At 45.6% G+C, this 23,822-nt stretch overlaps 3 protein-coding genes across 11 annotated transcripts; 2 read left to right on the forward strand and 1 right to left on the reverse strand.

Annotated features, from left to right (window-relative positions):
- Positions 1-8,296: 8,296 nt before the first annotated feature.
- Positions 8,297-13,409, reverse strand: LOC115531298 (uncharacterized). 8 transcript variants are annotated; one of them, XM_030340474.1, is made up of 10 exons: positions 13,278-13,409; positions 12,659-12,754; positions 12,374-12,476; positions 11,965-12,240; positions 11,157-11,353; positions 10,943-11,044; positions 10,767-10,865; positions 10,537-10,647; positions 10,032-10,152; positions 8,297-9,568 (listed from the first exon to the last, which is right to left on the reverse strand). In XM_030340474.1, exons 2-10 carry the CDS (start codon positions 12,677-12,679, stop codon positions 8,598-8,600), a joined length of 2,001 nt encoding a protein of 666 aa, XP_030196334.1. In that variant the 5' UTR covers positions 12,680-12,754; positions 13,278-13,409; the 3' UTR covers positions 8,297-8,597. The 8 variants fall into 8 exon arrangements, with proteins under 8 accessions (XP_030196334.1, XP_030196333.1, XP_030196330.1 ...); XM_030340473.1 differs by having other exon boundaries at positions 12,638-12,754; XM_030340470.1 differs by having other exon boundaries at positions 11,977-12,240; positions 12,374-12,754; positions 13,278-13,365.
- Positions 13,391-16,786, forward strand: mettl9 (methyltransferase 9, His-X-His N1-histidine). Of its 2 annotated transcripts, XM_030340479.1 has the most exons (6): positions 13,391-13,572; positions 13,768-13,929; positions 14,072-14,262; positions 14,643-14,852; positions 15,441-15,625; positions 15,924-16,786. In XM_030340479.1, the coding sequence occupies exons 2-6, from the start codon at positions 13,825-13,827 to the stop codon at positions 16,136-16,138; spliced, it is 906 nt and encodes a 301-aa protein (XP_030196339.1). In that variant the 5' UTR covers positions 13,391-13,572; positions 13,768-13,824; the 3' UTR covers positions 16,139-16,786. The 2 variants fall into 2 exon arrangements, with proteins under 2 accessions (XP_030196339.1, XP_030196338.1); XM_030340478.1 differs by lacking the exon at positions 13,391-13,572 and having other exon boundaries at positions 13,753-13,929.
- Positions 16,787-17,001: 215 nt separating this feature from the next.
- On the forward strand, positions 17,002-23,500 carry kdelr2b (KDEL endoplasmic reticulum protein retention receptor 2b). Its single transcript, XM_030340480.1, has 5 exons — positions 17,002-17,305; positions 19,032-19,132; positions 20,808-20,966; positions 21,494-21,746; positions 22,066-23,500. Exons 1-5 carry the CDS (start codon positions 17,215-17,217, stop codon positions 22,098-22,100), a joined length of 639 nt encoding a protein of 212 aa, XP_030196340.1. The 5' UTR covers positions 17,002-17,214; the 3' UTR covers positions 22,101-23,500.
- The last annotated feature ends 322 nt before the right edge of the window (positions 23,501-23,822 follow it).

Below are 23,822 nucleotides of genomic sequence, written 5' to 3' on the forward strand. Positions count from 1 at the left end.
CCAGCCCCCCACGCGGGTTTCCCCTCGTCTGGCCGAGCTGTTCCCTTAACGGGAAGGTTGGTACGGGATGCTCCAAATGAGCGTTATTGGATAGAGAGAGGGCGGGACTTTCAGTTGCATGGCTTTAGCGGTGAGACAGCCCGGGGACTTCCGGTTGAGGGAGTTCTCCTCCACGTTTCAGATATTGCTGTTTCCAAATGTTCGCAAAGCAAAATCCATATGTATTCTCCTATTCGTAGTGCTTGTTATTTTTGGATGTTTTTTTTCACCCCGGGGACCGCTAACTGGCGTATGCAGATTACATTAAGTAAAAGACCGGAATAGCGTGGCGGTAGACCGGGGTAACGCTACTCTTCAGGATCCTCTGTCAACCTACCTCTTCAAGTCTAACAGTAATAGTGTAGGCTGTGATGATTAGTACACACATGCTCAATTTACATGATTCATTCACTTCATGTTAGAAAAGGATTCAAAACAACCATTTAATTTGAAAATACTGTTCTTACCTAATTGTGGTGGAATAAATAAAAAATAAAAAATAAAAACGTAATTAAGCTGTAGGTGCTAAATGTGATTGACACATGATTGATTGATGTGATTGCCACATGTACTTCTTTGAGCAAGATTGGAACATTCTTATTGATTGATTGACAATTAATGATTAAACACACACACACACACACACACACACACACACACACACACACACACACACACACACACACACACACACACACACACACACACACACACACACACACACACACACACACACACACACACACCCACAGGGGCCGTCTTGTTGTGTGTCATGGATATTTTGTCCACATCAAAATTCAACTCATGGTTGGAAGCTTAAGATGAATACACTCTCAAACACAGACAAATGTAGGCCTATACATCAATGCTGGAAGCAAGTGTACATTCTAAGCACAGAAGCAGAGTCAACCGGGAGAAACCGCTCACTTCTGTAATGATGAGTAGACGGAATGGAGTGCACCAGCTCAGAGTAGCCGCTCTAAAGGAAGGTGATGTTTAACAGAAGAGCTGCGTATGAACAAAGCAGCGCCCTGGGGGACGCGTAAGCCCATATTGATGGCGCGAGCTCAGATGTGCGTATAGACGTTAGACAAGATCACTGGAGTGTGGGTGTGTGATCCCAAGCGCTCCGCCGCGATAACATAACACCCTTTCTCCTTTAGTTTAAATGTTTTCTTTTGAAGTCGAACTTCAGAGAAAAAGACGGTTTATTGGACAGATACAATTAAATATGTATAGGCCTGGCTGCCCTGCTTAATAGTCAAGTCAGTGTTTAAAAATCAGAACACAGACAATAATAACCCCGTTGCAATTTCCGCTTCATGGAAGGAATGATGTGATTATGTTTGAACTGCATACACACAAAACGGAAACCTTGTTTAGCTCTAATCAATCAGTAGTAAATATTGTGGTCGATATAATAAACAATGAATGATGACCCCCACATCAACAGCACGTGAGCTAAATAAGAACTCATACTCATCAATGCAAATTAAGATTAATACACAGCAACATACTCACGCCTGATGTAAAAAAGAAAAGAAAATGGTTATAGGGGTCAATCTTGTATTAGACTTCATGCACACACAGAAACGCACACACACACACACACACACACACACACACACACACACACACACACATGCACACGCACACACAGCCACACATGCATGCGCACACACACACATGCAAACATGCACACACTCACGCAAGCACACACGCACACACACACACGCATGTATGACAGTTTTGATTCATGCCCAGCTCTGACACATTGTCCCGAAGCGCTCCTCAACCTATCCACATCCACACTGGATCATAACACGCATCTAAATGAGCAGCGGCAGGCCGTCTTAAAGAGAGAGAGAGAGAAAGAGAGAGAGAGAGAGAGAGAGAGAGAGAGAGAGAGAGAGAGAGAGAGAGAGAGAGAGAGAGAGAGAGAGAGAGAGAGAGAGAGAGAGAGAGAGACAGAGAGAGAGAGAGACAGAGATATAGTAATAGAGGGAAAAAGAACGAGAGATTGGAGTAGAGAGAGGGAGAGAGAAAGAGAGAGAGAGCGAGAGAGAGAGAGAGAGAGAGAGAGAGAGAGAGAGAGAGAGAGAGAGAGAGAGAGAGAGAGAGAGAGAGAGAGAGAGAGAGAGAGAGTGAGAGACAAAGGCTCCTTTCAATTGGCCGCCGTCCATTAGAGGGGCATTCCCAATGAGAACAGGGGTCACATTCCTGCCGCTTCCTGGTAGCCTAATAGCAAGGCAGTGAATGATGCGCTCGACCACTTTAGCCTAACTAACAGGCCTCCCCCTGACGCATCGTGAGGGGCACACGGACGGGGACGTTTTCTCTGACGGCCCCTGATGAGGACGGACCTACGTCATGTATCGTTCAGGATGAGTTACCGTCCGTCCGTCCGTCCGCCTGTCCGTCCGGTCACCTTCGGGCGGGAACACGCGGGGAACATGGCAAAGTGACTCCATCATGATGATGATGATGAGAACAAAGACGGGTTTGTCAGTTCCCTGACGGTAAGAGGATTGTTGTTTTTACAAAACCAAGCCACGTCTCGGGACTGGAATGAGGAGAGGAGGGGGAAGGGGGGGAGGGGGGGAGGGGGGGGGGGGGAGGGAGGAGGGGGGGAGGGGGGGGGGGGAGGGAGGAGGGGGGGAGGAGGAGGGGGGGGGGAGGAGGAGGGGGGGGGGAGTTGTCCTGTTTGGGAAGGAAAGTCCAATTGGAACAATGTGACACAGAGCGCCCACGCTGACGCTGTTCAGTGTCTGTGGTGTCCCAGTGGAGGGAGACTTTAACCACACTCTGGTTAGGCTGGGAAGGTATGAGTTCACACGTAATTCGTCTCCATTCTGAGGTGCAGAGCCGCCATTGTGACATTCTAAGCATAACATTGATATTTATTCCTTCTTTCTTTCTTCCTTTCTTTCTTTCTTTCTTTCTTTCTTTCTTTCTTTCTTTCTTTCTTTCTTTCTTTCTTTCTTTCTTTCTTTCTTTCTTTCTTTCTTTCTTTCTTTCTCTTCATCCACAACGCAGCAGTAATGGAGGCGAGGTCAGATGGATGCTGGTCTGATGGCGTCCTCAGCTTCCTTTGGTTGTCGCTCCCTTGAACGCAAGCACACAGTGACACACACACACACACACACACACACACACACACACACACACACACACACACACACACACACACACCCACACACACACACACACAGTGACACGCAGACACACACAAACAGTGACACACACACAGGGTTCCATCGCCCAACCAACAAATGTATGAAAATGTGTTGATACATGAATGATTAAACACACAAACATGCGCACACACACGCTCACCAATCAACACACACACACACACACACACACACACACACACACACACACACACACACACACACACACACACACACACACACACACACACACACACACAAACACACACACACACACACAAAGTGACACGCAGACACACACAAACAGTGACACACACAGGGTTTCACAGACATGATGAGAGAGAGAGAGAGAGAGAGAGAGAGAGAGAGAGAGAGAGAGAGAGAGAGAGAGAGAGAGAGAGAGAGAGAGAGCGAGAGAGAGAGAGAGAGAGAGAGAGAGAGAGAGAGAGAGCGAGAGAGAGAGAGAGAGAGAGAGAGAGAGAGAGAGAGAGAAAGAGAGCGAGAGAGAGAGAGAGAGACGGACAGACGGACAGACAGAAGGGTCAACTGGCCATGAAACCCATGGCCCAGGTTAGTGTGCCAGGGCCTTCCGGAGCCATGTCACGGCCCGGTTCACTCTACCCTAAAACCCCCCGGTTATCTCCTGCTGCCGTCCAGCAGGGCGCTCTTTGTGCGGGCAGCAAGGGTCTGTGCCCGCAGCTCCACAGCTGAATGGTGGCAGAGGCACTGGCGCTCTGTGCCAGTGAAGGGCCTTTTGTTGCAACAGGAACACAGGGCGCTCATACACTCAGCGCAGCAGAGCACAATGAAACTGTTCAGGGTCTCTGGATCCAAAATGAGAACGAGCGACATATGGGAAGGGAGAATCGGGGAACTGATACAGAGGGAGAGCCACAATAAAGACTGTTGGGGTTACCGCTGGATAACGAAACAGTTGGCAATCACACATACCCACAACAAATAGTAAACATTTAAACATTATTAACGACGCCTTTCGTCGTTTGGACTGAGTTTTAATAAAAAGTATTTTGGCAGTTTAATGTCCTCAAACAGTAGGGAGTAAGAGCAAATGTTTGATAGCAGTGCCCTCTAGTGGAGAGACCCGATTAAGGCTCTATGTTCTAAATTATATGTAAGCAAAAGACGGACAAAAAAAGGGCAGCGCAGTAAAGTTTAATGTAGTAATGTATTATTTGTTACTAAATACATTTCAACGTGACATAAATCAATTGGTAGCCTAATTACAGATTTTGTAGGCCTAATATGGCAGATAAACTGTAGCCACCAGGCACATTTTTAATTATGAGTCCAGCATATTCTATAATTAAATCATAAATTATCCTTTCATTTCAATTCACGTTCCGTGTCAAATATTTTATTTTCGCCTTAATGAAGGTTATGCTGCTTCCCGTTCAAAGACCCCCAGACCTTTCAATCAAAAGCAATTATAAAATCTTGACCGCAAGTCATGACCGCAAAAGACCACCGCATTTTCAGGTTTAGTTGGGGGGCGGGGTAAAGTGGACCATCGCCTGCACCATTGCCTTTGGGTCTCATTCTTACACGGCCATTGAAAAGACGTGCTGTCATGTGTGCGGAAACTGCGGATATAACTTAAATGAGCAGAGGGAAAACCCAACTAACATGAATTAACATGAGGATCAATGAAAACGGCAAGGGCTGCCTGAAGGCTCTGATCAGGCACGAGATAGTTCACCCGAACGACCGCCCCTTCAAATGCCCAAAGGCCTTCTGCTTTGCCGCGGCCCTGAAACTGCAGGACAGGACGCACACCAAGGAGTCTCCGTTCCTGTGCTGGGACTGCGGCAAAGGCTGCAGGACCAACTCGGCCCTGAAAGTACACCGCCTGTGTCGTCACAGTGCGTTCGACGACGAGCACTTGATCTGGGAGCACTGCGGGAGCACTGTACGGGAGCACTGTGGTTGCCTACACCAAAACAGCCATTCAGAGTTTTGCAACCGTTTCAAAATCGCTGAGGCACAATGAGCGTGCTGTATGGGCTCACTTACAGCCAGTCATTGAAGACCTCGGAATGCAGCACAACACACCGTTTGAGTCACTCCACCTTATCAGTGATGGTCCTGTGACACAGTATCTCAACAAGGCAAATTGTTTCCTGATGAGTTCTGTACCATTTACCTGGGGGTTCCAGTGTCTCACATGGATTTACAGTGAACAGGGCCATGGAAAAGGAGATCCTGATGGGGTTGGAGCATGTGTGAGGCGAATGGCAGATCAGGCTGTCCAAATGGGAGCTGATCTGCAAACTGCAGAGGCCCTCTTTGACTTCTTGTCCAGCAAAGAGGAGATGAAAATCCAAATTAAATGCAGAGAAAAAAGGACATGGAAAAATTTGCCAAACCCTTCCCTCCTGTGAAAGGCATACTACAAACACCATGGGAGGTGTTTCATAGGGAAGTAAGTTGCTTCTACAGCTATCCAAAGGTGTGTGGCTGCTTCAAGGTCATTAAAGTCACAATGACCGCTGACAGTCCAGCTCAAGAGAGGACCCCTATCTCGTCCTTCTTGGATGAAGACATTGAAAGTGACCAAGACATGTTGGAAGTGGGAAAGTTCATCATTCTGAAATATGATGAGAAGCAATATGTGGGCAAAGTGCTGAATATTCAGGGAGAGGAAATACAGGCAAACTGTACGGTTCAACACGGAAAGAAAAATGCCTTCCGGTGGCCTGACAAAGAGGATAGCATTCACTACTCTCGGAGTGACATAATTGGTACAATTTCAGAGCCTGAGCCTTATGATCGAGTTGCTAAATTAACCAAACTGGACTGGCTCATGTATAACACATAAGTTTGCCATTTCTCCTAAATCATTATAACAATAAAAGGGGACATATTATACTACTAGGTGTGAGTGTGATTAGTCATTACAAGCCGTTTTGAAAATATGCAGCTTCTGACATCACAGGTGGCCGTTTGTGTCCACCTAGATGTATGACGATAGATGAGCAACGTTTGCTACAGTCCACTGGGTAGGCTGGTAGACTAATAGATCCAGCACACATCAAGGTAGACACGCCCACCTGTGATGTCAGAAGCTGCACATTTTCAAAACGGCTTGTAATGGCTAATCACAGTCAAACCTGGTGTCAAATATGTCCCCTTTAAATAATTCCTCCCTCCTATTTTAAATATTGGCTGATTTACAGTTTGTTTCATTTGTTCTATAAGTGATGCCTCCAGAATGTCCAATTTCTCTTGTTGTTGTTACAAAAGTATAATAAATTGTGTGATGAAATGAGTGTCTCATTTCGTCCTGTGGTGTGACATCACTTCAAACACAGTTAAATAACTTTTACGATGTTAACTTTAATAATAATGTCCATTTGAAAACTTTGCATAATATATCAAAGGAAAAAAAACAACATTTTCAAATATTTTTTCTCATTTTACTCAATATTTCCACGGGAGCGAGTGATAAAAGATGGCACAAGTAAGGAATAGAATCCAAAAACAGCTGTGAAAAAATACATATGCAGATTTGTAATGATCATTCCTTAAGAATACCTCTTAAACTAAAAACATACCTGATTTGTATTTAAAATCCTCCTCATCCTCATCGTCATCCGCTTATCCGGGGTCGGGTCGCGGGGGGAGCAGCTCAAGCAGGGGGCCCCAGACTTTCCTTTCCCGGGCCACATTGACCAGCTCTGACGGGGGGATCCCGAGGCGTTCCCAGGCCAGTGTTGAGATATAATCTCTCCACCTAGTCCTGGGTCTTCCCCGAGGTCTCCTCCCCACTGGACGTGCCTGAAACACCTCCCAAGGAAGGCGCCCAGTGGGCATCCTTACCAGATGCCCGAACCACCTCAACTGACTCCTTTCTAAGTAAAGGAGCAGCGGCTCTAATCCGAGTTCCTCACGGATGGCTGAGCTTCTCACCCTATCCCTAAGGGAGACGCCAGCCACCCTTCTGAGAAAACTCATCTCGGCCGCTTGTACCCGCGATCTCGTCCTTTCGGTCATCACCCAGCCCTCATGACAGGTGAGGATAGGAACGAAGAAATTGAAATCAATAATATTTAAATATTTGAATTTTATTGTAATGTCATGTCACACCGCAGGGCATAGTTTGTGTGGAGCTGTGAGAAAAGCTTAATAAATTACATGACGTGAAAAAAATCTGCTAACCTCTAGCAGTTTCAAAAACTACAGTATTTGAACATTACAAATTCATACAACTCTCAAGAAATTTTGAACTTTTTAAAAAAAAATACAGTTTCACCCCCATTTACACAATCGTATCAGAATAGGATACAATGCATATTTGTCTATCCAATGAGCTCCAATGGGCTAAACTCAAAATCCTAGCTTATATTGTACCCCTTCAGTTGATACTGCAACATTGTTCTGACAATACACCAATGTTACCTATTTTGGCAAATTACAGTACAGTAATTGCACTGATAAGTAAAATGAAAAACACTAGTAAGAAAATGTTTAGACTGTCTTTTGGGGGCTGTAATGAGGAAATCATTGCACAAGTACAAAAAGGTAGCGAAGATAATATGTATTTATTACTGTACTATAGTAAAATGTTCAGCTGAACTGACTGCATGAAAAGCTTTTCGTAGGCCAACAAAAAATAAAAATAATATAAATGAGGTGAAACAGATCTACATGTAAATCAGTCTGTATCCATCCTCTGATCCCGATCAGGCCAGAGGACCTTATCTACAACACAGTAGAGCTCACCTGAGGCCTCTTTTATGCTCTGACACATGATTGAAGTGTTTTGCCAGTTGAGTTTGAACAGGTGAGAAGTGAGATAGACTTATTGGCAATTAGTTGTTGCGTTTGAAGCTCAGTGTTTCCAGGTGAACCTAGTGTGCTAAATTATGAGATTTGTGCTTAAGAGTTGCAAAAATGTGATGTAGAATTTCTATATGTGTGAAAAGAGTGGAATTGTGCTTGAGAGTTGAGCAGTCTGGAGTCTTGTAGTTGATACATGAGCTTCAAGTTTTCAGAATTGTGTGCATAGTTCCATTTTTTGTGTGTATACAATCGAGAAAAACTGTAAGGATCAATAAAACGCCAAATAAGATTTGAAAAGCTATGGAAGTTTATTTACAGCACTATTTACATGGTTAGTAGTCAACATATAAATTGACAGGCGAAGTGCTTTGACATCCCGACGGAGAACTGCGAATGCGGAGCCGGATTACTGAGTCGGAGAAGTATACTTTGGCCTTGAAGGCTGGTTTATACTCCTCCGTTAATAATAATAATAATAATAATAATACATTTTATTTGAGGGCGCATTTCATAGCACTCAAGCTCACCTTACAGGGCAGTGTTTAAAAAAATAAAATAAAATCAACAATCATAAAAAACACAAAGTTAAGTGATGTACGTAGACATAGAGAGCCTTCTCCGTCGCCGGGGAGCCTCCTGGTAGCTCTCCGTAGTTCTCCATAGTTCGCGTGAGCCGTCCTCCGTATTCAGGCTTTTGGCGGTTTGGTCGTCTGGTGTCGGTGGTGGTGCCATTCCTGGTCCAGCGCCGGGACAAAGTCTTAAAATATGTTTCTTCAGGTCGTGGTGGAACTGATAGGCTTTCTTACACTGAGTGCACTGGAATGGTCGCTCCCCAGTGTGCGTCAGCTGATGTCTGGCCAAATCTGATGAGCGGCTGAGAATTTTGCCGCAGGTGGGACAAGTCCTATTGGCTTTGGGCTCGTTTCTTCGCCTCCTCCTGAAATACTCAGACAACTCGATAACTCTGTTGGGTCTGATTGGGCTTCTCGAGGGATCTGGCGAAGCTGGTGCCACCTCATTGGCCATTGTCGATGCAGGTGCCACATTTGACATGCACGGGTTTTTTAGGTGATCATTTGGAGGAGAATCTCCTACGGTAATCATTACAATGTCTTGTTCCATCTTAACAAAGGCAGAGCTCTGTCCTTCACTTGTGGAATCCGCTTTCGTTCGCACACAGAGTTTAACCTTCTCATCTTCCGGCCCTTTAATATTACTTCCCAAATGTAACTCCACAGCGCGGGGATCCAGAACAACACGAGGGCTTTGTGAAGGCACCATCTTCTGTAGGCAAGCAATATCCTCTAGACTATACACTTTGACCATAATGGGGCGAATGGTGACAAAGTCTTCTACACTCATTGTGTCTTTTGTGTCAAATCCCATCCTGGCATTTTCCGCGGTTGCCACGTCCATGGTCTGTGCTCTGCCAGGCGGGTCCACGTAATCATCCAACATGTTGGCTTTCAAAAGGGTCTCCTCCTCCTCCACGAGGATCATCTCCAGGGAGTGGGGAGACTGAACCGTGCAAACACCGTCTCCTGTATGCAGAACATCTGGAGCATCAAAATAGAAACCGCTCAGCAAAGATATAAACACATGGCAAATGATGAGATGTTGACTGCGGCAGTTTTGCTGCAGGATTTTGGAAAGAGGAAAAACACTATTAACGGTACGAGTGACCGATGGCTCTGACAGAAGTCTGGTTGGATGCAGTTTTAAGCAATTCCATCTAGTCCTCCCGCCATTTGGAGAAAGCTACGTTGGCCATGCTCCAATAACTGATAGCAAAAGAACTCGGGGCCTTTCCATCTGAACTGTCCCGTGGGGTGATCCCCGTCGCCATCTTGGCGAGGCTATTTCAAGTAGCACACTCAAAAGTATCCACTTTAGGGATGCAGAGGGAAAGTTTGGCATATCGGAGGGAAGACAATCCAAATGCAACCATCATCATCCTCATCATCATCAGCTCCATATAACACACTATTTACGATACGGAATAATATGATGTAGTATTACCAATATTGCTGGGATTATTGCAGTCGTTTTGGTGTTCCAAGATGGATTTGAGCTCTTGGTGGAGTGGAAATGCAACGCATTCAGCCAGAACAGATGGAGCACTGCCAAGCATATTGGCCACCTGGTCAGGGGAAACAAACCATGTCCACAGAGTACAATCAGACCAAACCAGAACTCAGTCAAACCATGGATGAGTTTTAAAAAAAATAAAATAAATAATAATAATAATAATTGCCTCAGTGAAAAGGTTAAGTAATGCGGCTTCAAAATGTGCAATGTAAATAATAAATAACAATGTGGGCTTTCCTCTTCCAAGGGTAGACAAATTGTGTTTCAGTCCATTTCATAGCAGAGTCAAATCAATGTAGACTGACATTGCCCAGACCTTATCATGTGGTCCAACACAAACATTTATTTTCTTTTACTTCCTAACAGATAGGTAGGATCTTAAAATGAGGCGTCTTTGTAACCTTAGATTACATGATATGATTGTTTTATACGTTACCTGTTGAAGATTTGGCACCACTAGTAATCTCTCGAGCGCCACAAGGAATTTCATCACAAGCAACTCCACAGCTTTGTAATATTCTGGCCCATATTTCTGGGGGAAAACATCCTGAAATGGGGGCATTCAGTTGGTCGGTGTCAATACGATGTTTAATCGTTTTCAACAGAAACAAGGTGCGAGAAATGTAATAAAATTGTGTCAGCTGATTTGGGCTACACACCACTCACCTGGTAAAAGTGATGCCTGTTTTCTTGGTCCGTTATCAGTCTTTGAATAAGAATAATGAGCATGCTTGGTCCACTGATTCCCTCCGCTGAGTTGTATACCTGTGAGATACAAATTGTATGATAGCAGACACAACCAATTTACCCCAGTGCTTATGAACTATGCGTCAAAAACCTACCTCTTTGCTCAACAACGAACTCAGCTGCTGCATTCTTTCCAAGTGTGGCTGAAGTGTGTTCAAGTCGATGGTTTGACCCGGGCGGCACAAATCAAGTACCAGCTATAGGCAGAAGAGACCAGGATTTCAAGAAATAGTTTGAACCAAATAAGCAGGGAGCAGAGGTTGTAGGCCTACATTAGAAATAGAATACCAGAATTGTTTTATTCATCACCTGTGCTTGAAAGTTAAAACACAGCAACCACCTCTGTCTGCAATTGAGCAGCCCAGGGACAATTTCAGTGATCTCTGTGATGACATGGTCCAGAAGCCCATAGGCCGATACAATCCTGTGCTGCACAGTGTGCCAGATGGCTGCTGATACCAGCCTGAGTGGGGGCACCAGCACACGCAGATAGGGGAGTGGGGTTTCTGAAAAAATAAAGAACAAGAAACATCAGGTATTAATGCCTAAACAATCACAACATACAACACATTTTGAAATGTTAAAGCGGGTGACAAGGTTCGACTGAGTTTGGGCAGTAACCCGGATGCGCGGCCATGTTGGAGGCACTCGATGTAAACACTGCGCTGTAATGCATGTAAACTCTGCGCTGGATAAACGAAAACGCTGCGATGGATAAAGGTCATAAACCCAAGAAAAGCTTGTCAAAAGGCGTTATAGATGCAAAGGCATACAGGGAAGGACTTGGACCGGGCGAAAAAGCACGATATTTGAGGAAGTTAGATTTGATTGGTGGTGCAGATCCCTACGAGTTGGCTCCCTCGTCTTGGATCAATGACGACCCGGAGAGTCTTCCGTCTGTTTGTTATCCTGACATCGTCAACTACCTGGTTTTCTCGCCAAGCCCATACACGGCGGAAGACCTTAAAGCGTACAAAAGTTTGGAGGCCTATAACCAGATGGAGTGTGGATGGGTGAGGGAGATTCAATACCAAGTCATCGACGACAGATGTGTTGCGAAGGCCAAAGTAAGTAATGCAATAATGTCTTTAATCAACCTAACCCTCAATTAAATCACCAGTCAATTCACTTTGAGTCTCTGTGCTGCACAAATTGCTGCTGATATAACCACTTGTAGTAGGGTCATCAGTCTCAGAATCATCAGTCTCTGCAGCAACTCCAGCACCAGCAGCAGCATCAGCAGCAGCTTCTCTCAGTCTCTGCTGGGTTCTATTCCCACGACGGCTGTAGCGTGATGATGTCCCAGCTTTTTCAGGAGACCTTTGCTGACCTGTCATTCCGACAGATGGCACCCAATCTGGGTCATCCTTTTGATAAAGGTCAGACCTTTTACCTGGAATACAATGAGAAATACAGCACATTGTAGCTCTACATTTTAAGAACTGTGTTGCTACTGTAGCAGGCTATTAAATATGATCCTAATCAGATATTAAGTCAATAATGCAACATAAAAACATGTCACTTACCTGACAAGAAATGGGCCGAACAAATTCGGACGTTGTCCAGATTTTTGCCACGTAGATCCTGGTTCAGCTTCGCTAACCACAAGCGCCTCCTTTCCTCTGACAACTTTTGGCATTGTTCTCCTTGATTAGTTATAACTTTTGGCAGTCTGTAATACTCCAAATGTTTTTCGCGGTCTGACCGATTGGTACAGCCAAAAACACGGCAATAATTTACCATTTTCCACGAAGATATTCGGGATCTACTGCGGCGTGCGCTTTATTTACCTTGGCGTGCGGTTTATTTACCTTGCCGAGTACCTCCAACATGGCGACTGCCGGATTGATGACGCGCTGATGACGCGCCGTGAAAACCCCACATAATTCAAGGAGAATGCAGTTTACCTTAATAATAAATAATAATAATACATTTAATTTAGAGGCGCCTTTCAAGACACCCAAGGACACCTTACAGAGCATATAGTCATCATTCAAAACTATGTAAAACAGACTAGGAATAAAAGGAAAACAGAGGTTAAACATGAAGAATAATAATAATTAATAACACTCAAAGACGCCTAAAGTGAAGGGGGGACCTCACTAACCACCACCAATATGTAGCACCCACTTGGGTGATGCACGGCAGCCAATCGGTGCCAGAACGCTCACTACACACCAGCTTGGGGTGGAGAGTTATGCCCTGTTTACACCTACCCGATAGTGGGACCCGATGGTGCCCGATGGCTAAATCAGCAGCTATCGTTATAACATCGGCAAATAGCGTGGTTGCATCGGGAAACACCGTTACTCTTCCCGGGAACATCGTTAGACAACGGGAAGAAATGCTCAATGATCGGGCAACATCGGCAAAGAACGAACATGTTTGTTAATTTTGGGTCTATCGGGCTAGATTCGGTTACCAGGTTACCTTGGTTTATGGATGTCGGTGGCATCTCTTTTATCAAAGTCCAAGTTCCTTTTTCCGTGAAAAATGACAACACCACGCAGCTCTCGACCGAGGAAGGGACAAAGCATCCGCCGGACACATTTAGCGGAGACACAGGAAATACACAGCAGCAGGCGCTGCAGTCGCTGCAGTCAGAAGTTGACTCAATGGGCAGGGTCCCCCCTGATGCCTTCTACAAACACACTACACAGTTTGCTCTACAGATCTCAATGATCCATAAACAAGGGATCCCCTGATACACCCACCGCACCCTCAGGTTGGTTCGTTTCGTGTTTCATACGGATCCCGCCGGGGTCATGCATTTACGTGTTCGCTTACAATTGGGTGGCTTTATATCGATCGGCCGGGTCTAACCGCTTACTTATCTGGCCGTGTGACCTCCGCTGCTGTCATCCTGAGGCGGACAGGCTTACCGTCCCGTTGAACCGTTGTCCATATGTGTCATCTACAGCTGAGGACGTTACTTTTTGTAGCCTGGGTGGTTGGCTACATTGCATTTTTACTGTGCATGCGGAGGATGTGGACGGGGAAGTATGTGAGGAGCCCCCTGGCCCGGTCCATGCTCACCAACATGGTGAGCGACATGGAGGAAGCTGGACTTGAAACACAAGAGGTATGTGCTAGTTACAGAAATGGAAATGATGATTTTGCACTGCAATATGTCCCTTGTAAATCGTTGTCTTAATTCAATCCATAACTCTAAATAGGACGTTGATTTTGAGCCTGCATCTCTCTCTCCCTCGCTCTGTCTCCAGTGGTACCAGTGCTCCACCGACCTGCTGGGGGAAGCGGTCCGGCCGCTCTTCATCCAGAGCCACTTGGACTCTGACACCCAGGCCTTCCTCAAGCACAGCGTCGACAAGTCGGGCTGGCTGTTCACCCAGCTCTACCACTCGTTCATGTCCACCGTGCTCAGCCCAGTGGTCTCTCGCACCTCCATCAACGGGTCAGCCAATAATAATCCTTTCTATGAACATCCTCACTGTACCGACGGCGCTATGTAGTTGCTCTGTCATCTGACAAATGTACAGTTATGTAATTATGTAAAAATGTAATTATTGAGATTCACTTTGGAAAAAAGCGTCTGCTAAATGCCCTAAATGTAAATGTAATACATCATTACATTGACATTATTGTTATCACATTGTGCTTGATATACATCGTCATTTACATCCGTCTAGCCCAGTGGTTCTCAACCTCCTTTGCCCCGTGACTTCATTTCCCCCGACCCCCCGAGTGAGGTCCCGACCCAACGGCTGGGGGACCCCCCTACTTCTCGCCCCTCCTTGTGGGCCCCCAAGGCTGACCCTTCTCCCCGCCCCCCAGGCTGCTGAGCCGGGGCTCCATGTTCGTGTTCTCCCCCGAGCAGCTCCGCCGTCTGCTGCGGATCTCCCCCGAGTGGCGGGCCGACCGGCTGCTGGACCTGGGCGCCGGCGACGGCGGCGTGACCGAGGTGATGGGGGCGCACTTCCGAGAGGTGTACGCCACGGAGGTGTCGCCCCCCATGAAGTGGCACCTCCAGAGGAGGAATTACAAGTAGGTCGTGCTTCTGGAAGGCTTTCTCTTCTGAGGTGTCGAGGTGTCCCTGAGCGAGTCACCCTCACCCCCCCTGACTGCTCCTGACGAGCTGGCTGTCGCCGTCAGTGTGTGAATTTGTGTATTGGCCTTTTGTAAGACGCGTCTGCTAAATGCCCTAAAGGTAAATGTACATTTTAAAGAAGGAGGGGCACACTATTGCCAGAGATTTATAGTTCATAGTTGATATAGTGCATGGTTTAACACTAATGTTTATACCGGGGTACATTCCAGCCACTCCTTAAGCTCTCTTTGCATTCGTGCTTATCTCTCTCTGTCTGTCTCTCTGTCTCTCTGTCTCTCTGTCTGTCTGTCTGTCTGTCTGTCTGTCTGTCTGTCTGTCTGTCTGTCTGTCTGTCTGTCTGTCTGTCTGTCTGTCTGTCTGTCTGTCTCTCTCTCGCTCTCTCGCTCTCTCGCTCTCTCGCTCTCTCGCTCTCTCTGTCTCTCTGTCTCTCTGTCTCTCTCTCTCTCTCTCTGTCTCTCTCTCTCTCTCTCTGTCTCTGTCTCTGTCTCTGTCTCTCGCTCTCTCTCCCTGCCTGTCGTTATCAGGGTGCTGGCAGTGGAGGAGTGGGAGCGGACCGGTTTCCAGTACGACCTGATAAGCTGCCTGAACCTGCTGGACCGCTGTGAGTCTCCTCTGGATCTCCTCAAGGGGATGCAGCGCTCCCTGGTGGCCGGCACTGGGAGGGTCATCCTGGCTTTGGTGCTCCCCTTCCAGCCCTACGTGGAGATAGGTGTGGCAAATCCCCATCGATGAAACGGGGCTGGGCAATTAATCTAATTTTGATCGCAATTTCAATTTCAGCGTCAAACGATCACAAAGAGTTTTCGATATATACATATTTTGTTTCATTAAATGTTTTACAGAACAGCTGGATACATATCTGTACATTATTTCAAACGGCTTGTAATTGCTAATAATATAACATAACACTCTCACCAGGCAGCATGACTCTATTTTGTCACTGGAGCTAAATCATGAAAATTTTGACCGTAATAAATTGCAATATCTTATTTTTCTCTTTACAATAGGAGGGAAATGGCAACGTCCCAAAGAGCGCCTGCAGGTGAAGGGCAAAACGTGGGAGGAGCAAGTGACCAGCATGTCCAATGACGTGTTCCGGGAGGCGGGGCTGGTGGTGGAGGCGGTCACTCGGCTGCCATACCTCTGCGAGGGGGACATGTATAAGGATTACTACGTGCTGGACGACGCTGTGTTTGTCCTCAAGGCCTTGGAGAAGCACTGATGAACGTCCGCTCCTTTACCGACGCGCTCAAGATGACTGGGGCGGTTTTATTGATGGTTTTCGGTTGGGGCCGATTTTAAGTGTTTTGGCCAAAAATAATAGGTGTACAGTGTATTAATAGCTTTTAGTTTAAAACAAAAGTGTGAGTCCGGTTTACAGCTCAGGTAGCGCCTTCATTTACAAGCCATCGGCACAGAGATGAGACCTCTTAATTTTTAATCAAAATAATATATCTGAATGGCAGTTTGCCACAAAATATACAGTACAAGGTTATTGGATGGTCCGAGAATGGCTATGTTCTAAGACATATCATTGTGATATGGAGTTATTCTGTAAAAATGTCTTGTGGTACGCTTGTGGTATGGTTCACAATATCTTAATGTGTATACTGTATTATCAATGGAGAGTAGTTTATCATTTAGTTTACATATTGTGTAAACTATATGACCAATACATTCCAGTGCAGAATGCAAAGGATGAATGTGTATTGGATGTTACAGGTTTTAATTTGTCGGGTGCATTTTCTTTCTGTAAAAACTGCTTACTTGATAGTGACGATAAAAGCAATATTAGGCAAATACTAAGCCAACAATGTGCAAAACGTGCCATAACAAAAGTGTACAATAAACATGTGCCACATTAAACATGTTTTGTATTGCACTGAATCTGGTTTCACTCCATTGCTTTCACACAGACACAAAGTGAAGCGAGATTCAATCGTTAAAAAAAAAAAATTGCGTCATTTTTATTTGAAATCATAAACTTCTGCTTGAACCAAACAGGAGTCACGGAGCTCAGACTATTTGGTGATGACGGTCTGTGATGACAATATGGGCGGACCTCATGCTCTACCGGCCTGCGCTGGTTGGTTCCCTCGTTGGCCACGTCTCCAGGCCACGTCGCGCATCACACGCCATTTTCCAAACCTTTCCCCAGAATAGACCATTACCGCTCTAGATATCAACCCAAACGGGACATCAGCGTGTCCGTCAGAGGCCACCTTACCTGCAGTGTTCAGGGAGATTTGGAGGGGTCGACTGTAGAAGGAAGCGGAGGACCGTGCGTCTTGCAGAAACATGAACATCTTCAGGCTAACCGGGGATCTCTCCCATTTAGCGGCCATCATCATCCTGCTGCTGAAGATATGGAAAACCAGGTCTTGTGCCGGTGAGTAGCCGTGTCATCTGCAGGCAGAGAACATACAGTAGTGTCGGTGAAGGACAGGCCGTCGTGGTGGTCGTAGATGAACCATCAGCCCTCCCTAGTCCACGTTGTAACGCAGGGTTGACGGAGAGGCTAACGACAGCTAGCACTTGTTAGCCTGTGCACGTCTAGCCTGCTGCTGGTAAACACAGTCGTTGCCAGGACGTGTCATTGAAACGATGGCTGAAAATGTGTCTGCTGCAACACGTATTGCATGACATGGCCCGGAGGAAACGGTCAAAGCCCGTCCCTGCACCCCTCCGTACTGCTGCGGTCTGACGGCGTGTGTTTAGAGGTCTCTGTGGCGGCGACAGCTCGGCTAGGGAGGGCCTGGGTCTCCACCTGGACACGCACACATACACACACTGCTCAGGGTACATTGGTGCATGGGGAACACTGACATCTGGAACCAGGGGAGCACTGAGAGATGGCATTTATATCCTGGTTGATCAATCTCTTCGCTTCAGGCTCTGACGTGGCAGGGAGGGCCAGACAAATGAAAGTACTACCTACTAGGCTACAACTGATTGATAATTGCAACATAAGTAATGCATTCCATTCCGTTTTTGGAGGATATGATGTAGGTTAGTTGTTGGTCGCGTTTTCTGTTGTGTAGGGGTCATGGGTAGCGCAGCATCCTGCACTTCATGCCCACTAGCAGGGACTGATTCTGACCAGGAGTGGAAGCATATCCTCTGGCTGCTTTAGGAAAACGTTTTTGCAGGGAAATCGTGCTTGACAGGTTCTTCTTAGCCCAAACAAACATACCTAATGTTGTAGGGAAGGATAAGGAAGAATGCACAAAATGTACGAATCCAAGACCAATAAATGACTTGTCAAGAACATGAAATTAAGTCAGAACTAGCATTACGTGGAAGACTCAATCAATAGTGAGGTCATCGCTAGTAGTTACTAATTACAGCAGTAGTTGCTGCCAACACCGCTTTCATTGGCTCACTAATATCGTTGCTGTAACCTGCCAGGAATATTTATTTAATGACAACGAATTTCATGACACACCTCAACTTTCCTCAAGGCACACCGGCCTTTCCACAGTTGTTGCGAACCACACTGCTCGTGATAACAGAGATAAACAGGGCAGAGCTTTAGATAACTTGTATACAGTCTGTCTGTGTGTTTCATAGGCTAAAGTCTATAGACTCCAGAAGGCCAATGGGATTTCAGTACACGTCTACAACAAAGATATCAAAGAAAGTTACTCAAATGCATTCAATTTCACCTGGTTCATCTAAATATTGTCAAATTTAAATGTAACATGTTTACAGTGTCACACTCCGTTGCTGCTTTTTCACAATGTGCCTTCATGTTTCACATGTTTATACTTTTTCCATGTGATTTTGTGCAAGTTGCTCCTTATCCTAGAGATGCTATAGTGAAGCCTTATGGTTTGTGTCATTCCTTTGCTCCAGGCCGCTTCAAAGTAAACACCATAAGGAAAGCTTCTGCATATACGGAGTCAATAGAGGTTGTACTTCGAGTTCCTGCTCTCTTCCGGTATTGTAACTGGGTCGTGCTCTAGGAGTGTGACACTGTAAACATGTTACATTTAAATTTGACAATATTTAGATGAACCAGGTGAAATTGAATGCATTTGAGTAACTTTCTTTGATAACTACAATTGTAGTTTTGTTGACTCTGCAACGTCACACTTCCTTCTGTCTCTGAACAGGTATTTCGGGGAAGAGTCAAATCCTGTTTGCCTTGGTGTTCACCACACGTTACCTGGATCTGCTCACCTCCTTCATATCCCTCTACAACACGTCCATGAAGGTATGCAAACACAAATCCTTACGCACACTAGGGGTGGTACAAAATGTCGCTACAGAAGTGTGCTGTATTGCTTCCTCTTGCGATACGTTATCAATACAATGGTGCCGAATATTTATGTTTTTATTAAGATATGAAGGCTCTCTAAACTGATTCCCAAGACCAAAGTTTACATACCCGGGTCAGTACCTCATGACTCCTGGTGGGGGCGCCTATCAAACGAAGGAGGGTAAACCTGCGGGGTTGATGCAGAAGAAACAGAAGCACAGCGAGGGAATGCGAATTGGAGCGGCACTGTTGCAGGTCAAGTCTGAAGTCTGGCTTTTACAAAAGTGATGGGACAAACAAAGTCAAGAAAGACGACTGCAAGAACTCGTCAAAGTAAAGTACACAGACAACACGAGGAACATGCATGGCCACCTTGGTGGTTATCGTCCTGACCTCGTCATGGAGGTCAGGACAAAAGCAAAGCTTCCTTCTCTGTCTCAGAGGGCTTCCGGTTTTACCAAGTCTACCGAAGAGTTTAGTTGCAATGACTCCTCTCAGTCCTAAATGCATTGTAGTCGAAAATACCGGTTTAGACCTAATGCTTGAAGCACCGGAACCAAGACATGACCTACCGAGTCGAAAATATTTCCTTTATTTATCAATGTTTTCATAGAACTTAAAGTATGTTTGTGCTTTTTAAGCAATTAATGTTTCCAGGTTAACCTAAAACCAGTTTATGTTAAGCACTGAATTGTGTAACTTTTTTTTTTTACCAACTTGTGTTGCATAATGATTCTCTTTTTTTTTTTTTTATCCTATCTTTTAACTCCAGAACTGTTCTGCTTTTTGTGTGTGTGTGTGTGTGTGTGTGTGTGTGTGTGTGTGTGTGTGTGTGTGTGTGTGTGTGTGTGTGTGTGTGTGTGTGTGTGTGTGTGTGTGTGTGTGTGTGTGTGTGTCATCGCGGCCAACGTATCCAGATAGTATCTGGGGTTGCTCTCTCTGTGGATCCCACCCCTAGTGCACACACAAACGCATACAATGTCGAGAACCATGTCTTTAAGAGCCCTGTCTTTAACTGTAGATTTAGGCAAACCCTGACCTGGTTGCGTCCACTTCACATGGAAACATGGCAGAACCAATGACATAAACAACAAACCCACAATAATCTGATCGTAATCTTACCGGCCCCTCTGTATCCAAATTCGCCTCCCTTTCCCTCCACTGCCACTTGGCAATTGGTTGTTGATTCCTTACACACTCCACCCGTCCTATGATGGCCTGTGTCACAGCATTTGACAAACACTGTAGTTCAAATACTGTCGAGGCCAAAGGATCACGCCCTTGTTAACCAAAGAACCAAACAATAGGATCCGGAGAACCCATTCGGGATTAATTCATGCAAATAGAGGGTTAGCATGATGACTTTGGTGTTTCCGTTTTTTGAGATACCAGTGTCGATAGGGTTGTTGCTATAAATGTATGCATTGATGTACTTGGGAATGCTTCACAATATCCCAGTCTTTCTCCTCAAAACAGGAATAGTGCAATAGACTGTTAGGGTTGTACATTTCTTTGATGATCTCTCATATAAACCTCCATAAAACTATATTGCTGTATTAATCATGGTGAAAGTATCCGTATGAAAGTCGAGTCACTAATGCCGCTTGTATCTCAACCCCTTCCGTTCTAGTTCATCTACATCGGATGTGCCTACGCCACGGTCTACATGATCTACGCCAAGTTCAAGGCCACATATGACGGAAACCACGACACGTTCAGGGTGGAGTTCCTGGTGGTCCCTATCGGAGGTCTGGCCTTCCTCGTCAACCACGACTTCTCTCCTCTTGAGGTGAGGACGCGTTCGCACGGGAGGCACTCGTCGACTCAGGGTCTCCGCTGCGGTCCTTAAAGGAACAGTTACCGCTGAGGATCTGACCAATCACAAACCTGTAATAAGGGTTAGGCATCCCGGACATCCGTAGTACTACTGCGTCTGAGTGAGGGCTCTCGAACCCTTAAAGTATAACGCCACAGTGTGTGTGGTGCACATATAACATTGCTTATTTTGTTGCTCATACACACCAATGGTACTAAATGAGTGTCACAAAGCTGTGGCGTGTCATAATCCTTCCAGAACTCTCTGCCAAAAAAACAAGCTTTTTTAAGACCTCTTAGTGTTCTAATTATATCTGAAACAGTGGGTTCATTTACACTTAATTGTTATGTCGTCAATATTTTGAGCCAAGTGTTTCCTACAGCTGTTTATAGGCGATCAATATGAGACGTCCGTGTAATAAAACAGCTCCCGGTCTACGTGGAGACGCCCGTAGTTCACCAAATCTGCCTCTCCCTCTCCTCCCCCACCTCTCGGGCCAGATCCTGTGGACGTTCTCCATCTACCTGGAGTCGGTGGCCATCCTGCCCCAGCTCTTCATGATCAGCAAGACGGGCGAGGCGGAGACCATCACCACCCACTACCTGTTCTTCCTCGGCCTCTACCGCGCCCTCTACCTCATGAACTGGATCTGGCGCTTCTACTTCGAGGGCTTCTTCGACATGATCGCCATCGTGGCGGGCGTGGTGCAGACCATCCTCTACTGTGACTTCTTCTACCTGTATGTAACGAAAGGTGAGTCGCCGCGGTTCGCTACCTCGGCCGCTTGTGCAACACCGGCGCCCTTTGACCCGAAGCCGGAGTCGATGTGGCTCCTCGAAGGGTTGTATAGTTTGTCGTCAATGATTGGTTTTTGTACACTCTTTGTATGATAAGCCAGGATAAACCATGCTTCAAATCTGCTGACCTAGGGTTGACCCACCGGCAATCTATTCGATGGAGGTCTGCTGATCCCCCACCCCCACTTGACTCCCCGGGGGTGTAACCCCACTGTGCTGTGCGGGCCCGGTCCGTGGTCGTGACTAATGTCGTCTCCTCTCTCTCTCTGTTACAGTCCTGAAGGGCAAGAAGCTGAGTCTGCCTGCGTAAGCGCCAAAGGGAGAGACCCGAGAGAGAGTGTGTGTTTTTGGCAGACTCAAAGCAATGGTGAACACAAGGAGGGGGGGGGAGGGGGGAGGCAAAGGACACCACTTGCCTGCCCCCCCACACACACTCCCCCCCCCCCCCCCCCCCCCCCATCGTCCCATCCCCCCCACCCCCGCCTCCGGTAAGATGCCTGAGACAGAGAGCGAAAGGGAGCCGCTGAGCGTCGGCCAATCGAGTCGCCTCGTTACCGACTAACAGTCCACAGGAAAACATGGAAAACGGGTTCGGATCTGCATCGGGCCGTTCATTGGCCTTTGGGTTTCTGTTTTATGCATCTTGCCTTTACCTTTTTTTTTCTATCATTATAATAATTTTATTTTTTATTCTGCTCTGTGTAAAAGGAAAGAGGAAAAAAAAGAAAAGCGTTTTCTACATTGGAAAAATAATCTTTAGGAATTGACTGGAGAGCTGATCCTCTGTTGGGCTCCTTGGTGAATGTTCCTTGGTTCCGCACCGTGTAATAACAGCGAACAAGTGGTGGGATGATATTGACTCGGCTGTGTTTAGCAATCTGAATAAATGTGTTATTTTTTTCGAATCGGTTGGGGTAGGAAGAGGGTTTTGTTACATCCCCATGGTTGAATGGAGGATATGTTTTAATTTAAATGGTTCACGGCCCTGACTACATTCCTGTGTCCTTAAAGAGGCCTTCTCCAGAGTTCCCCTTGTGCATGTCACACCTTTAGGTTGCTGGTGACGTCACACACATTTCGTTGGTTGAAAATGAAACTTTGTTGTTGATTCCAGTATGGACTGCGGTAAGGGCTTTGCCTGCAATTCCAAAGATTGATTTTCTCAATAAATTTGCCATTGATGTTTTGGATACCTATGCGATTTCACCAGGTTGGATTTTAGGAAAGACAATAAAAGCATTCTGTGCAGTCCATGAAATAATCAAAAACATGCCCCAAAATGTTCACTGCTGTAAATTAAGTTATTTTTAAATTCTCATTTGAATACAAAATCTCCCAAGACTGGTGCCATAAATCACCTGTAATAATTCACCTGTAATATTTCATTGGCCCACTCACATTCACATTACTCCTTTAGATGTTGGAAACAAGTAACTTATTAAGTGACATGTATTCATAAATACTGCTAAAGTCTACCTTCTTCAAATTAAAATATACTGTCTGACGTATTGTCCAGGTGACAAATATCTTAAATGTCTCCCAGAAGCGCCTTGTGGTGAACATCCTATCAACACTGTTGCATAGGAAACATCCAGGGGGCTGCCATCGGTTTTCATTCCAGATCATTCCATCTTACGTTTAGTTTTGTCATCATAGCAGAGGTTCTGCATGAAGATGCAACCACAAATAAAGGTTTTATGGTAAACACAAGTGCTTTGTGATAAATTAATCCTTCTGAGTCTTGCACATAATTCTCCAGCTTTTTTAGAGTGTACAAAGGACGTGATAGTACAGCATATCTAAAAAGAAGATGAAGTACTTTGATTTGAGGTAAGAAATGGCATTGTTACGGCAGTGTATTAAATACTATAAGATAAACTAAGTAGGAGAGATCGTCTTAGTAATTAAAATATCCCTAATTAAACCCAATAACATTATTTTCGTTGTAATATTCAATCCATTAGTTGTATTGTTTTAACTTTAATTTACAGGTGAAACATTTATTTTATCCGTATTTTATTTTGAAAGGAGA

The sequence above is a fragment of the Gadus morhua genome, chromosome 18 (assembly GCF_902167405.1).
Source record: "Gadus morhua chromosome 18, gadMor3.0, whole genome shotgun sequence".
Taxonomy (NCBI): Eukaryota; Metazoa; Chordata; class Actinopteri; order Gadiformes; family Gadidae; genus Gadus; species Gadus morhua.

Coding starts and splice junctions, on each gene's coding strand:
- LOC115531298 (XM_030340469.1), bottom strand. CDS start 12,590: ATGGTAAATTATTGCCGTGTTTTTGGCTGTACCAATCGGTCAGACCGC. Junction 12,241..12,373: donor TTCGGCCCATTTCTTGTCAG/GTAAGTGACATG, acceptor ATTGTATTCCAG/GTAAAAGGTCTGACCTTTAT. Junction 10,648..10,766: donor ACAGGCATCACTTTTACCAG/GTGAGTGGTGTG, acceptor CCCCCATTTCAG/GATGTTTTCCCCCAGAAATA.
- mettl9 (XM_030340478.1), top strand. CDS start 13,753: ATGTGTCATCTACAGCTGAGGACGTTACTTTTTGTAGCCTGGGTGGTT. Junction 14,263..14,642: donor TCTCGCACCTCCATCAACGG/GTCAGCCAATAA, acceptor CCCGCCCCCCAG/GCTGCTGAGCCGGGGCTCCA. Junction 15,626..15,923: donor CCAGCCCTACGTGGAGATAG/GTGTGGCAAATC, acceptor TCTTTACAATAG/GAGGGAAATGGCAACGTCCC.
- kdelr2b (XM_030340480.1), top strand. CDS start 17,215: ATGAACATCTTCAGGCTAACCGGGGATCTCTCCCATTTAGCGGCCATC. Junction 19,133..20,807: donor TCTACAACACGTCCATGAAG/GTATGCAAACAC, acceptor CTTCCGTTCTAG/TTCATCTACATCGGATGTGC. Junction 21,747..22,065: donor CTACCTGTATGTAACGAAAG/GTGAGTCGCCGC, acceptor TCTCTGTTACAG/TCCTGAAGGGCAAGAAGCTG.